This window comes from Lagenorhynchus albirostris, chromosome 1 (assembly GCF_949774975.1).
Source record: "Lagenorhynchus albirostris chromosome 1, mLagAlb1.1, whole genome shotgun sequence".
Lineage (NCBI taxonomy): Eukaryota > Metazoa > Chordata > Mammalia > Artiodactyla > Delphinidae > Lagenorhynchus > Lagenorhynchus albirostris.
Genome location: NC_083095.1, coordinates 80895321 through 80911173, shown reverse-complemented (window position 1 = coordinate 80911173; position 15853 = coordinate 80895321). Strand labels below are relative to the sequence as shown.

The window sequence follows — 15853 nt, the reverse complement described above, 5'->3', positions numbered from 1 at the left end:
TTATTTAATTAAATTTATTTGGTTTTTCAAATAGTTCCTCTAGTGTATAATTTACCCAACCTCTCTGTGGTTGCTCTGGTCTTTGCAGGACTGGCATTCAGCATTTGTTTGAGGGCATCCCTCCTCAGTTCTGTGTGGACCTACAATGTATTTCTGTTGGGGTTTAATTTCCACCCAAGGAGAGGTTACCCATGAAAATGGAACTGTAATTTGGTCATGAGGTGGTTATCCCCCCCAGGGCTTATATAGCCAGTTAATATATGTTAATACAGCAAAGTGAACAAAAGGTTAAATAAGTGGGTCAGGCTCAGAACGAGTCCTGTACTGCTTACTTCTGCTTAAACGGAAGGAAAAGCCCATAATGGCACTCGCCTTACTTTCACCCCCATCATTTTAAGAATTGCTTTGCCAATCCTTCACAGCAAATAGCAATTTTAAGTGGACCAAAACAGAGCTCAGGGTGTTTGCACTCCATGGTAATGATAGAGTAGCTGTGCTCCCTGGAGTTCAATAAGCCCAACAATTGAGTCATTTTTGCCCCCTGTGAGCGAATCACTGCTGTTAGCCTGAATGACAGGATTGCTTATAGAACTGGAGCCCTTCACCGGGCTGACCTCATCCTGGGACAGCGAGGTTCAGAGGGCAGGCAGGTGGTGTTTAACACAGTTACAAGTAAAAGCTGATTTTGTACTTGTACACTCTGTAAACAAGAAAGCAGGATTGGCAGGGGCGGGGGTGGGAGGGAGGGGAGGGGAGGGGAGGGGAGGGGAGCGGAGGGAGAAGCTGGATGTGCATTGATGTACTTTATCCAAAGCAGCGCTTCCTCTTTTCCTGTCTCTTTTCCCTTCTCATTTCTTCCTTTCCTTAATGTCATGCTCCCCTCACCATCTTGTCTCTGCCTCTGTCTCTCTCCTCCCCATCTCCCACCCTCCATACACAGAAGTCTCTAACACATGTAATAGACATGCTAAAGTTAGATGGCCACAGCCCAATTTTAGTTCTGATTAATGAAAGATGCAGAGGGTGTTGCCAAAAAAAAAAAAAAAACTCCAGATTTAAGATTAGTCTTCAGTTTCTGAATCATTTTTGAAGCATAAATTTTAGGCACACATAGCAAAATACCCCATGATAGTTGTTGTTTTTTTAAAAATATTTCTTTGAGTAAGAAAATATGAGAAAAGTAGCAAAAGGGAAAGGTTAGAGAAGACATCCCAGCCTAACATCATCTTCTAATGATCAAACTACCTTTGAGATAGAGAAATTCTAGAGAACATTTTCAGCCTGCACATTTTTGGGGGTCAAAGGGCAATGGAGTAGTCAGGTTTTATAATAATCTTGGGAGGGGGTATTGTGAACAGGTAATATATAAAACAAGAGCCCTTCAAATGATTCTCTATCTCTGAGTCTGACTTGGGGAAGTAGGAACATGGAAATCCTATTTTCAAATAGATAAATGATTTAAAAATACAATTTCGGTTAAAAAAACACTGCTTCATTTTTCTTCAAATCCTTGCAACCCTAGTGCCCCTCAAAATCTTAATAACTACACTTAAGAATTGATTGGTACCATTATTCCCTCTTAGAGATTCATAATATTAGCCTATTAAAAAGCTATTAAAAGCTGTGACATCACTTGCAGCAAAGAACACATCTTCACTTTGTTTCACTTAGTGCTGTTTCCCTACCACACTTTGACCTACCACCTTTGTTTTGGAGGAACACCTATTGACACCAGTGTCCTTCAGAGCACAATTTGGGAAAACTTCCTTAGAAAGATATAATGAGAAAAAAATATTTTAAGAAAGTTTTCTATTCTTATTTCCTTTCTCCATCTCACAAACCTTACTCCTTCACTTTCTACTTACTAGTCCTCTGTCCCCAAACACACACACACACACACACACCAGAATACTCCATTGACCTCCGTTCCCATTACTCCCAGCTTATTCTCTTCTCTCAGTCAACTGGACTTATCATGCCCCAATGTTCACCAGCCTAGAAAAGCCTGGTGCCCACTTTCTGCCAAGTCAAGTCCTTCTCTTCCTTCAACCCTGTACACAAGACTTGCCTGGCATCTCTAATGCCCAGATGGATTCACACCTTTCAGCTAATGCCTCTAGTCTGTATCTTTAGTGGTTTTTGAGTGCAAAGATAACTACACAGAGCCAGGAAGCCAGAGTTATTTCCCATATTAGCTCTGCCCTATTCTAGGGAATATTATTTCATCAGGGTTTCAGCTATTCAGCCACTTGCAAAGTGAGGACAAGAAAATCCCTCTGGGCTCTTCCATTCTCAATTCAACATTATTTCCGAGACGTAGGAACCTTGTTTTCATTCAGCCATTTAGTTATTCATTCACTATACATTTTATTGAGGATGTACTACATGCTTGACACACTCTCAATAACATAGAGTTAAGATGTGGTTCTGCTTTCTAGGGCTACCTGGTGGGAAGCTGGACACGTAAATTGTGATTATAGTATTGAATAAATGCTGTGATGGGCCTGTGAGCTATAAGTGCTACTGACTGAAGAAGTGCTTCTTACTCAAACTATGGAATCAGAGACGTTACCTCCAAAAGCTGTTCTCTGATAAGAATTTTGAAGGGCGTGTTGACCAGATAGCCATGGGAGAAAGGCCATCCCAGACCGAAGAAATAGTGTGTTCCTAGCATGTTAGCATATTAACTTTATGCTTATTAATTGCCTTTTTGTTTATATGTACATTACTGTATAGCAGTTAAACCAATTTGTAAATTAAATTATTTTTACGTTACTTTATCTTTATTTTGAAAATGGAGATCATTCAAATGCTATCATTTCTATTTTTTTTAAAGGTTTTTTTTTTTTAATATAAATTTATTTATTTATTTATTGGCTGTGTTGGGCCTTCGTTTCTGTGCCAGGGCTTTCTCCAGTTGCGGCGAGCGGGGGCCACTCTTCATCGCGGTGCGCGGGCCTCTCACTGTCGCGGCCTCTCTTGTTGCGGAGCACAGGCTCCAGACGCGCAGGCTCAGTAGTTGTGGCTCACGGGCCCAGTTGCTCTGCAGCATGTGGGATCTTCCCAGACCAGGCCTCGAACCCATGTCCCCTGCATTGGCAGGCAGATTCTCAACCACTGCGCCACCAGGGAAGCCCTTCTATTTCTAATAGTAAGCCACTTTAGGAAATTCTGATAGGTGTGAAATGTGAATATGCAAAAAAACAGATCCTTTCAAATTGCAGTACAAAGTGTTTGCTTCTTTGTCTATTGGAGACTATAGCCTTGTCTGGAACACAGGAATCAAAAGTTGATGTCTTTATTTCTCTGCAAATCAGGGGAAAGAAATCCACTAACCCTCTAAAGCTAAAATATTTAAGGATTAAAGCAGATGTGGCATAACTGCTGGTTTACTGAGTCTCTTGTGATTTATAAAGATATATTTTATGTCTTTTATGATTACGGGATGATGCTAAAAATTTTGTGGGTAATAATACCGTCACATTGGAAAGACTGCATATAACATCTCTGAAGAAGATACAGAATGCTACTCAGCTGCAAATCAAAGTAAAAGATGTTTAATTTGTTATTAAGAAAAGGCAGTGAAGAAATTTTATTTGGAATTTGGTCTTTGATGTCTGATCATCATAAATGTGAAGACATTAAGTCATATGTTTATGAATAGATTTTTTTGCCTCTTGACATAATGGGATATGTTTTCATAATAATTTTTAAAGATTTTTGTTAGATGTATAGCTGTTAGAACTATAGTTTATTTGAAGTGACCTTGAAATTTTTTAAATCTTCGATTTTTCCCCCTTTGGCACCTGGACTAGATGCCAGTATAAACTGGTTAAATACCATTTGGTTTAAACAGAAAGACTGTACCATATATGCATATTTATGGTATTTTGTTTGTTGGATCTTTTTCTTAATATTACTTGACTTTCTGTGTTTTAATCTCATTTTTTTTTCTTATTTTGGGTTGAAGCCACTCTAAAGCTTAACACCTAGGAGATTTCTCACTTATGGTTCCCTTTAAAAGTGCTAAAATCTCAGCCTCTCAAACAAGAGACCAAGCTACAATTTAAAGAAAGCAGTGGTATTGATAAAGGGCCCTAAGAATGTTGCCACTTTCCTCATGTGTCTTCTGCCACATTCTTTCTTTTAAACCAGCAGGAGAGTTGGAAGAAGGATAAGAGCCTGGCCCATCCAAACACTCCTGGCATGCCACGCTGGTCTCTGAGGTCTCCCCTGCTGCTTTAGAAAAAGGAGCCCCACAGACAAATGAAAGGGCCACGGGGACATTCTCATGCAAGCCCCTTCCCTCCAAACACCAAGTGGCTGTAGATTGCTGGTGTTGGGATGGCTTGGCCTGAGTTGAAGAATAGACACTTGAGAACCATTTGTTTCCACACCATTTTGGGTGAAGTGCTATAGTTTTCACTTTAAAAGCCCGTTTAAAAAGAAAAATACTGTTTGAAAGGAGGACACAATTTGGAAGCCATCACACTTAATGGAGTCCCTTTTCAATGGAACACTTTGTCCTATCAATTCTCTTCTAAATTAGTTGTCACTACCTGGAGAAAACCCACCCTTAATTGTCTTAAAAACAAACAGTCTCCCATATATTTTTCCCATCTCCAATCTTTAAAACTCTTTTGGAACTTCCACAGAGTATGAAGTGAAACACAATTTGTTTAGCAGCACACAGTACATTATTACCATTGCCCTCTAAATCCAGTCACACAAATTATCTCAGAATTAAAAGAAAAAGCAAGCTGGACCTAATAGGAATAAAGGTTTTTACTGACAATTAACTTGACCAGCCATTGTTAGATAAAGGACTTGGTAAGATCTGCAGGAAGTAATTCTTTTGGAAGTAGTTAGGCAGTTTATTATACTTGTTGCCACAGCCTGAAATATTCATCTAGTTTTGGAGATTTGAGGAGATGAGAGGGGTTTGAAGTTAAAGTCGCTTCTTTCTAGACTTTCACTCTTCTTTTGTCCTTTGTCTTGAGTGGCCTGACAAGCTTGTCAGCCTGAAAGTCCCACTGTCAACTCAAAGGCAACATCTGGAAAGCTGGGTTTGCCTCTCCTCATCTCAACAAGTAGGAATTCCTCCGAAATTTCCAATTTTCATCAAGTGTATACCATAGCATACCAGACATAGATTCTCAGGTTTATCCTTTTAATATCGTTTATATTTGTATCTTTTCTTTGCCAGCTAAGCACACTTCATCAGCAGTTCGCCAAGCCACATGGCCTACTTCTTTTGTATTTCTACCACCTTAGTCTGAGTTCACTTTATTTCCCTCTTCTGCTTGGATTAGAATAGCTTTCTACCGTTTAGCTTCTAGCTTCTCATCAACTCATACATAGCTCTCAGAAATACATCTTCCTCAAGCACCATATTTCATCATTCCACTCTTCAGGAATTTCAGAGGTTCAGTTTGTTACTCAAGAACTTCCACCCAGGTGGGGAAAATGGGGAGATGTTGGTTAAAGGATACAAACTTCCAGTTAGAAGATGAATAAGTTCTGGGAATCTAATGCAAAGCCTGGTGATGATAATTAACAGTCTCGTATCATGTACTTGAAAGTTGCCAAGAGAATAGATATTAAATGTTCTCACCATGAAAAAGAAATGGTAATTACGTGATGTGATGGAGGTATTAGCTAATGCTATAGTGCTGATCATTTTGTAATATATAAATGTGTCAAATCAACACATTGTATACCTTAAGCTTACACAGTCTTATATATCAAACTTACACAATGTTACATATCAATTACAACTCAATAAAGCTGGAAAAATAAAAACTCCTCCACCAGCTTGTCTATTAACTGTGGCCATGTGTTCCAGACCAAAACCAGGAGCCTGTCTGAAGTCAGTTCCTGCACCCTCCCTTGCGCACAGCCTGATCTGCCTCGGTGTCTTCACACACACCATTTCCTTATTTCCTTCCTTCCCAATAATCTATACGCTTTTAATCTGGTCCAACTTCCCTCCTCCAAGAATCCGGTGATTAACCATCATCTGACTTCTCTAATTGACTCCATCACACTTATTTACTGAGTGTGGACTGCTATGATTTGTAATTATTACGTATTCTCAAATTGTGCTTTTCAATTTGTTTCTGTGGTTGCAAAGAGTAAAAAGCTTTAAAGGCTTGAACTGCATTTTTTAAATTTTAAATAATATGGACACAGTCATATAATTATATACTTACATATTATATATAATTTCTTATTATATATGATCTTGTCATATTTTGTTATTAAACTTGTCTTTTGTTAGGTACAGAATGTAGAAGATTTATCAGTGTGTGACACATGTACAGATTACTGTGGAGCTTAATACTTACTCATTCTAAAGTTTTTAGGACCAAAAAAGGATGAAAAGAGGCCTTACATAATCCCTGTTCTCTACACCTTGCTGCCCTTCCTACCCCCTCACCTTTCGCCTCCAGAACCCAGTCTCTCCCTGGGATACGTATGCACTCCCAGAGAAAGCTCTACTAGGACAGTTCTCGACACATTGAGGCAGTAGGTGCTGAATAACTGTTGACTGACCCCTGGGGAACATAGGATAAAGCAAGGAATGAGGCTGAGAAAAATGTCTGTTTGCCCTGGAAAGTGAAAAAGGGGAGAAAAGAGAAAACACTAGAACATGGCATGATGGCAGAAAAACAAGGATTTTTAGCAGCTTTTCTTTTCTCCATCATTTTCAGCATTCCCACTGCCTACAAAGTTTCTGTCTTTGACCTATGTGGTTATATGTCTAAATATTCTAGAGTTGATAACCCTTCTTACCCTTCCTTTCAGCAGCAGCAGAACAGAAAACTTAGCCAGGTGTTAATCTCTGCAAAGTTTATTGCCTGCCTGGTGTGTGTGTGTGTGTGTGTGTGTGTGTGTGTGTGTGTGTGTGTGTGTGTGTGTACACATACATATACATACATGTATGTGTATGTGCATGTATACACACATACGTACATGCATATGGCTAATGACTTCTCACAGTTTATCTCAAGGCCACATTGTTTCCTGTTCCACTTGGTTGACAGGACATCTCTGACGTGACAGATGTATCCACTGAGAACGGGATCATGCGTTTGAAACCAGTTTAGTTCTTAGCAAGGCGATGCATATGGCTTATGGAGATTTTGTGGTTGATTTTTTTCCTTATATATTACTCAGGGAAGCCTGTGTCAGTATAAATGAGTGGTAACGAAATCAACATTATGGCATCTTTGATACTGCATTTGCAAAAGCTTTTCAGGACGTTGTTTAATTCGGGGCTTAATGATTGATATTATAGACGGTGAATAAACATTTTGGATGGATCTGTTTGCTCACAGGTTTAAAAAATCGAATCCCTTTTTCTCTTGGATATAAAGAGTGTAATGCCGTTGAAGAGGAAACAGTTCAAACGTGGTCATCATAGGCTGGTGGCACCAAAAGTAGAAACTCAGGGTAAAATTTGCTGTCAGGAAAAACGGAGCATTCTTTCTCAACTCAGGAACGCGTGGTTCATGCGAGCTTGCTTGTAGATGGTTGCTACAATAAGACTCCTTTCATACAGGTGTGTTTATGCCCCAGGCTTGCTGGCCACAGTCCATTCCATTTACAGAAGCTGAATTAAACAATAACTACCGCATTGCAAAAGATGGTGGGGAGAGGGGGAGAGGAGGGGGAAAGGTGAGCGTCAAAGGAGATGCCTGAGAGCTTTGTTCGGGCCAAGAAAAACCCTGTTGCAATTGTCAGAGCTTGTTGATGTTGCCGGCAACGGCACTTTTTTTTTTCTCCTGGATTTTGTGGTTCTGCCTTAGGAAAGAAAGTAAAATAGAACGGAAGAACAAAGTCCTACTCTATAAATCAGCAGCTGCTCCTTGCCAGATCAAAGGAGTGACATTTTTGCTCCTGGACTACTTGTCCACTTGAGGGCTTGACAGGCAGCTAACAGCTGGCCTGCTAGACTGTATGGGAGAATCCGCCTACATCTTCTTCCGAGCAGATGACAAGCTAATCAAAGAGATATCCATAGCATAGGGCATGTAAGTGCACCTTGATCTCCTCAAACATAGCTAATACATAATTACTAAACAGCTTGGTGTATTTTTGGCAAGTTAATGCTTAGGTGGCTTCCACTGAGAAGTAGGATATAGAATTAATACTCCAATCAAAGGTGATGTTGAAAGCTAAAGAGATACTAGATTTGTCGGGATCTTCTCCTGTTAGCGTGAAATGGCTAGGAACATGATGAGAACCGGCTAAAATGTGTGAAACTGATTGTCAGGTGACTGGTTGAGTTTTCGAAGCCCAGTCAGGCAGTAGTGTTCAGATAGATGAACAGGTACTTGATCATTGGTAATTTTGAGAACAATTACTCCTGCATTTTATGCTGATAGAGCCGAACAAAGCTGTAGATGTATCTTCCGTGTCTGTAAAGAATTGCTTTCAGAAGCACTATTAGGAGTGTAGGTATACAGATCTGGAATTTTAATGTCAGTAGTAAAACTTTCAGAGTAATTCAGTTTCTAGTTGATTTCCATCTGCAATAAATCATGTACAGGATGAGGTAATATACTACAACTTATGTCTATTGACTTAGTATTTTATCTTTAAGAGGATAGATCCTAGATATGAATAGCTAAGGATCTTTGTGTATTTTCTCCTCCCTTGCTTTCAAGTAGCTTTGAAAGATCACTTTTATAGTGCATGATAAATAGCCGCCCATGAATAATCTGATAGCATTCTGGAAGAGTAACAGTGCTTCAAAATCATAACCTGCTGGGATGTCTTGTTACGCGCCATTGGGTGTGATTATACTTATGGAATAGTGTTTATTGTTGCTCAGTATTATAAAGAAAATAAAAGATAATTCCCTATCTTAGAGGAATTTCTCAAATACTTTTATTAAAAAGTCTCTACTGTTGGCTGTATATGCCTTAGTCAAATAGGATGCCAAATTCTCCAGGCCATTTTAAACACTTTTTTAATTATGAAAATAATCATACTTATTAAAAACTCAAACAGATCAGAATGACATGAAATAAAAATAGAAATCTACCATTTTCCTGCTATCCATTCCTGAGAGAGGACAGTTTCCACAAGAACACTTTATTGGTCCAACTTTTCCTTTAGGAGGTACTAATGGAGTAAAATGTATTAAATTATTATAAATTGTTTGTTGCCCAAGACAAGTGATTAAAGGACTGTTTAGATCTGACATAGCTAAAGAGAATAGTATGTGCATTTTCACAGCTAAGGTTCTTGATTACAACTTGATCTTTGCAAGTTTCTATTCTTAGTAAGAGTACTGGATCATGTATTTGGTATGTGACCTAGAGCAGAAACTCTCAAACTTAAATATGCATGTGTCACCTGGAAATCTTTTAGAATATTGATTCAGAGTCAGTAGTGCCAAGGTGGGGACCACTATATTTCTGCAGTTCTAACAAGCTTGAGGGGATGTTGATGTGGCTCGTCCATGGAACACAGAGTTGCAAGGATCTAGAGAACCGTTAAGAGAGTGATTTCAAAATAGCTCGCCCCACTACCCAGCCCCCCTGGAGATGCCCACTCCAGTATCTAAAATCCCCACCATGGCATTATACACTTGTATTAGCTGTAATCTCTGGGAAGACCCCATGGCATGGACACATGCTACCTGCAGGGGTACAGCACATTATTACCCTGTTATCAACTCAGCATGGCTTTGTTTAATAATAACCCACCTAGTCTGAATTATTGCCCATAAGAGAACAGAGCTCTTTAGGAGGGGACATGAGATAGATGCATTTTGAGTGTAAGCTAACATTTAACGAGCCCTTACTGTGTGCCAGGTACTGTGGCACAAAGATTTTACATGCAATATCTCCCTTAATCCTCATAAACAATCTGGGCCCAACTCTTGCCCCAGTTTATAGATAGGAATCAAACTGAGGCTTAGAAGTTTACATAGACTTGCCCAAGGTGACACAACAAGGAATGAGCCCATGCTCTTCATCACTTTGCTCTACAGAGAAGTCTGGAATATGGAACAATAACTGAGAAGCGTTTACCCAAAGTAGGGTATTTTAGTAAAGAACCTATGTGCACCCTCCTAACCTGAGGGAAGAATTAGATAAAAGAAAGAATTTTGAAAGAACACATTAGAAAGGTCATCAGAAGATAAGCATGAGCTACTTGATAATTTTGCCCAGGGCCTTTCATGTCAGCATAAACACTCCACTGCTCAAGGCCTATTCATAAAGCTACAAAAGGTGTGTGATTCCAGATTAATATCATGTTTTCATATTGTAAATTTATAAGTATTAGCTCATGGTGTTTTGAGAGCTGTAGACCAATCTAGTATCTATCAAATTATAAATTAAGCTGTAGCTCTGGGAAATTAATTATGAACCATGAATGTGTCTCTAAGTAGCCCATGGATCTCATTTGTTTACCATACTTTGCTCACAGTTGTCTGGGAAAAAAGACCCACTTATCTGGCCACCTGTGAAAAACTTATGTTTGAGACATGACTCAATCATCTGTGTGTCAGGGTACACATTCAAAGGCATTAAACCTGCTTAATTCACTGATTCAGCCTTTTCAATGTATCTCATTGAGAAAGCCCCACTCTTAGCCATAACCACACACAGAAAAAGACATGCTTTCTTTGTGAACGAAGAAAAAAAATGAAGAAACTTGATAACTGACTTGCCCCTCTTGAGGCTTCATTGCTGCACACCCCAACCAGTAGCAAGCTTTGTGAATAAGCACCTTCACTGATGAAGTCTCATGGCTGGGGAAAGTGGAGAAACAGAGGTTTTTCATTTTTTAACAGGTCCCCAGTCACCAAGCTGCCTATAACACCTCTTCCCAATTGATCGGATCCCTCTTCAGCAGTTCAGCTCCCCTCCTTAACCAGACCAAACGATGCAAAAGCTTCAATTCTGGGGATTCTTGATTCCCCCTCAGAGGGTTTCAGGGCTGGCATCTTTCCAGTTGACTCCATGGAAGCCTGCGCTTTCTAACAAAAGGAATGCTGCCGAAAGGAATGGGTTACCAGGTGGGGCATGAAGTTAGTGAACCAGAAAGAGGGATTTATCAGCCATTTAAAAAGAGGGAGAAAGAGAAAGGAAAAGGAATCAACCAACAATCAGGAATGACACCTAAGTCTACTTCTATCAATCTGAAATATGCTGGGGAGTGAAAACACTTTAAAAGAAAAATCGCCGCGTCAGATTTTGGTTGCAGAAAAGTTTGGCTCTTTTGTTGGGGCTTAAGGTGGGGTGTGGGAGAGGTCTCCAGAAGACCTCTCTCCAACAAGACAAGATGAGATTTCAATGATATTTTCCTCTCTTGGGTTTATTCTTTTTAATATATAGATATATATCTTTTCACTCTAAGTTGACTCAAAAAGTCCTCATGATTCTTGGAAAGTCATTGAATTTATTTCTATAATTAAGTTATTTTTAAACTAACCGTCTAAGTATATCATTTTTAAGGATCACACATACTAATGCATTTTCTATTTTAGTAAAATTTAATGAGAAAGTAGATAGTCTTAGTAGATCCTCTCCAGAGCTTTTGTGAGCCTGGATACTAACTTTGTGTTCAATACAAATCAATGGAACTAGTGTACTTTAGGGTATTCATTCCCTAAGGAGTCACTAATGGAATTATCTCTAGCCCTTAAAAAAAGTCACAGTGAGGCTAATGAAAAATATTTTTTAAGTGAAATCTGGATAAGGCACTAGGCTTACTAGCACATTTATGGCATTTATCATATATGGCATATTTTACATGCAAGTTGTACAAACCTCAGAATGCTTTTAAGAGCTATCTAAGAAGACTCTGTGATTTCGGGTGAAATAGTTTGTACCAATAGAAAAGTATATGTCTTCAACTTCAGAATCATTCTGGGATGACATTACAACTTAGAGAATTTTTTAATATCAGATACAGATGAAAAACCTAACAGTCTTTGGATTGGAAATAACTTGCGGGGGTTTTCATTAAAGTTGGGTGCATCTTGCTGCATTTTGGTTAGTTGGATGTCTTCAGCAATTTTTCAAATGTTTTGGGTTTGGCAAAGTCCAAAATGTTTTTGCCAACACCCTCTTTTCCCCTTAGTTTTTAAACCCGTGTGAAATTCAAGGATAACTTAATCCATATGTGTCTGATTCATTTACACTTAACTCATCAAAATGTTATTTTGTAAGACCCATTTAATAGCCAGGAAACCTTTTGAGCCTTTTAAGATGTCTTTTGTCTTCGAACCAGTGAGTTGCATTTTTCCATATGAATGGAGCTTGGACCTTGAAAGATGGAAGATCAGTCTGTTTTCAACTTAGACTCTTCAGATTTTAAGTAGAATCAAAACTTGATATTCTGTTTACTGTTTGAGCACTGAATAACTTCATTTTAAAATATAGATCAGAGGAAGTGGAAAAAATTTTCATGTTATGTAATTTTGGGGAAAGACCATATTTGGAAATTTCACATTACTGATATTAAAGAAATAAAAATTACTCCTAATTGGATTTTTGAAATCTGTAATTAAATGGCTTCATTTTATGTACACGGGTGTGTTTTCTAAGAGTAGACTGTGGATCATCAGTGCAGGGGGGTAATTTCACTTTTTAGTGTTAAAGTGTTCTTACAGTCAGCTCATTCATTGGTAATTTTCATAGTAACATCTATGGTGTTTATAAGATATCCCAAGATCAGGGGAGTTGACAATTGGCAGGAGTTGTATGTTAAGAGATTTCTGAAAAATTGGGGCCCATATGTTTTTAAAATTCTGCGTGATTTGAAAGAATGTGGTAGAATCAGGAATCTGGCAAGATACAGCACTACGGATCACAAACATTGTTTGAGAACAACAATTCAGAGAGGCTAACTGGAACCCTAGTGAAAAAAGCAAAATCTCTATGACCCTTTGTAAAAGGATCTAGTGAAAACCTTCAGAGGCTTCTCTGCCTATTTGTTTAGTAGAACTGGGCGAAGAAAGGCCATCGCCATAACTGCTAGTGAACATCCAGTCCATGCCATGGTAACTAGTTGAAAATGTAACACTGGAGTGGCATTTCCAAGTTCAGCGCTTCTATAAAGACCTGAGAGCACACAGATTGCTTTTTTTAATGTTCTGCATTGTTGTGGATCCCCCATTGAACAACCTTTTGAGATGACCCCGTTTTTACTAATGTAAACATTCTGACTAGTATCCAAAGAAATGACCTTTGAGTGAACCTCTAACCTTCCCAGTAATTATTTGTTTGAAGACAGTGTGGAGTTCTCCTGCTGAGAACTAAGGACCATGATGCCTTGCGGCTCTGTGAGGAAGGGAGTGTTTGGGGGAACGGGAGAGAAAGACATAAATAAGCGAACAACCTCCAGATGTAAATAATAAAAGAGTAAAAGGGTGAAATTAAAAAGGGAAAAAATAGCAATTCATTTTACCTAAAGAGTTGGCCTATAGGAAAAAACAAAACCGGGATTAGTAGCACATAAAAAGAGGTGAAACCCCTGCCATGTGTGTCCTCCATTAGAAACTTCAAGGAGCAGAGGAAAGGTTTCTCCTCTCCTGAGCATCTCAATTGGTCTTAACCTGAGCTGGTGAAAAGAGTTCTGGGGGTGGAACTCTCAGGTCAGTCCTCCTTGGTCCCAGTAAAAGCAGTGAGGGAAAGAGTAGACCATTAAGTTCCTTCTCTGACTTGAGGGATTCTTCTGGAAGGCTTTGTGATCTATCTGGTCAGATATTCCTCGGCACCACTTAAGGTGCCCAGTGGGAATAAATACGCAGTTTCCACTCTCTTTTTGTTTTCACCTCTCATAAGCTGTCACTTTCTTCCCCAAACCTGAGGGGGTGTGATGTTTTTTGACAATCTGAGCTACGCTTTCTTAAGTAATAAAGAAGTCCATTGTTTGCCAAACAAACCCCATATGCAAAAGACTCCTTTGGTTTTCTAGAGGCTATTTTTCTTCAGTCTAATTGTATTCCCACCAGAGTGCCCACAGGAGGCCTGAACAGGTGTGGGCTGCTGTCCTCCACAGAAGGGACTTTAACGCCATGGGAGCGCAGAGCTGCCAACACACTAGAATTTTCCTGGCTAATTTCAAAGAATGAGTTTTCAGTTCCTGCCTGTGACCCCATGTAGACTCATTAATCATGAAGTCCCCCTGCACTGAAGATTTGAAACTGGGAGTACTGGGAAACATCATCCATGGGTATGTTTTGCAGGAACAGCTAGCTATACGCTAGGCATCCCCCTCCCTCCATGTCCCCCCTGAAAACATGCAGCCCGTGAATCCTGTGCATCAGCTCAAGCGTGTGGGGAATGCATGTCGTTAAATGCATGGGGACAGGGGTATAACTCGCAAATGGTAGAAAATTGTTTTGTTTTTATTAAATTTGAAGAAATAAAGGAGATTTCTTATCATCTTACTCTGTACATGAATATTTGATGGGCATTATTAAACATTAAAGTAACATGAAGTAGGCACTTATTTTTGGATTTCCAGCAAAATTAGATCCAGGCTTCTATACGAAATAAGTGCTTCTCCTTTACATTCCTGTGATTCAGCCACCACCTGATTTGAAAATGTTTCTTGGGCTCTAATATCAACCATGTGTACCTGAGGCTCTGTCTTTCTAGTGGGTTGAAAGGTGGCTGGGTTTATGGTTGGCAGTTACCTTATCCCTGCCCTGGGTGTCCCAGCTTAGACTGGAAAGGCCGCCCCCAGCTGGCACTGGCCTCTAAGTGACCCCTAACTTTACAGGCTTAAACTGCAGGAGTTGCCGAAGAGCAGAAGTCTTTCTGGCCAGCACTTATTACTGCTGTGTTGGTGATAAAACTTCAGACAGCCTAATTGATGGCTTTGCTGACCTAACAATACCTTGTGAAAGCCGAGTGCCAGAGCCTGGTCTCCATTTATGACCAGCTGCAAGGGGAAGCCGGGTCTCCCTGCGATGGCGAGTTTAGGGAAAGGGGGAAAATCTTCCAGCCTGTGAACTTTAACCAGATTCCGCCTTGTTCAAGAGGCAGAGGCACAATTGCAAATTAATAGAAATTTTCTCAGGGAAAACTTTTTTCCCTTCCTGAGCCTTTTTAGCAAGTCAGCTTTGAGTTGATGATGAGATGATGGAGGAGATGATCCAGTCAGCTATTTTTGAACATGGAGAGGGAAAATTGCCTTTGAATTAAAAAGATAATTTTCAGTAGATGTTTGACTGTGTTGTATTCTCCGCAGCTTTCGTGCAGAAGTGTTCACGGAGCACAGAAATTGCATTTGCTGACTGGACGTCTCTGTTCTGTTTCAGGTTTATTAATGCCCGAAGAAGAATAGTACAGCCCATGATTGACCAGTCAAATCGAGCAGGCAAGTTCCAACTCATATCTGTGTTCACATCCCACAGGCACAAATCCTCATCAAGTTATACTTCAGGAGTTTCATCACCTGGTAAAGAAATGCTTCCATCAGGCATTCTGGGAGGATTTGTTTTTTAATGTCCCCAGAATTCCATTCTAGGAAGCAACTTCACTAATTGGTGCTAATTGGAGATTTCCCACCCTGACTCTACTGACACTGCTTTTTATTTTCTTTCTGAATTGGTAATTGGGCACAAGTATTAGTGCCACAAGCAGTTTGTTTGACTGTGAGCTCTGGAATTACTCATTGCTTGTCTGCATCCAATCATTAGCACACTCTCATTTTCTCCTTACCCACAATTCCTTGGTGTGCGCATTGCTTTCACTCCTGGAGCATCCCCTGTTAAACTCATTGTATCCATTCATTTGCATTGACTATTCATAATATTCTATTAAAGCCTGACCTGCTGCACTGCCAGCATTATTTTTTATTAAAATGCTTCCCATCC

At 39.6% G+C, this 15853-nt stretch overlaps 1 protein-coding gene across 5 annotated transcripts in view; it reads left to right on the top strand.

Annotated features, from left to right (window-relative positions):
• The window catches only part of MEIS2 (Meis homeobox 2), a 201176-nt gene that overhangs the window by 180236 nt on the left and 5087 nt on the right, over nucleotides 1-15853 (top strand). For all 5 annotated transcript variants that reach the window (XM_060168644.1, XM_060168653.1, XM_060168679.1 and 2 more), the window contains one exon: nucleotides 15296-15354. In XM_060168644.1, coding sequence (XP_060024627.1) covers nucleotides 15296-15354 — 59 coding nt within the window. The remainder of the gene's footprint in view (nucleotides 1-15295; nucleotides 15355-15853) is intronic.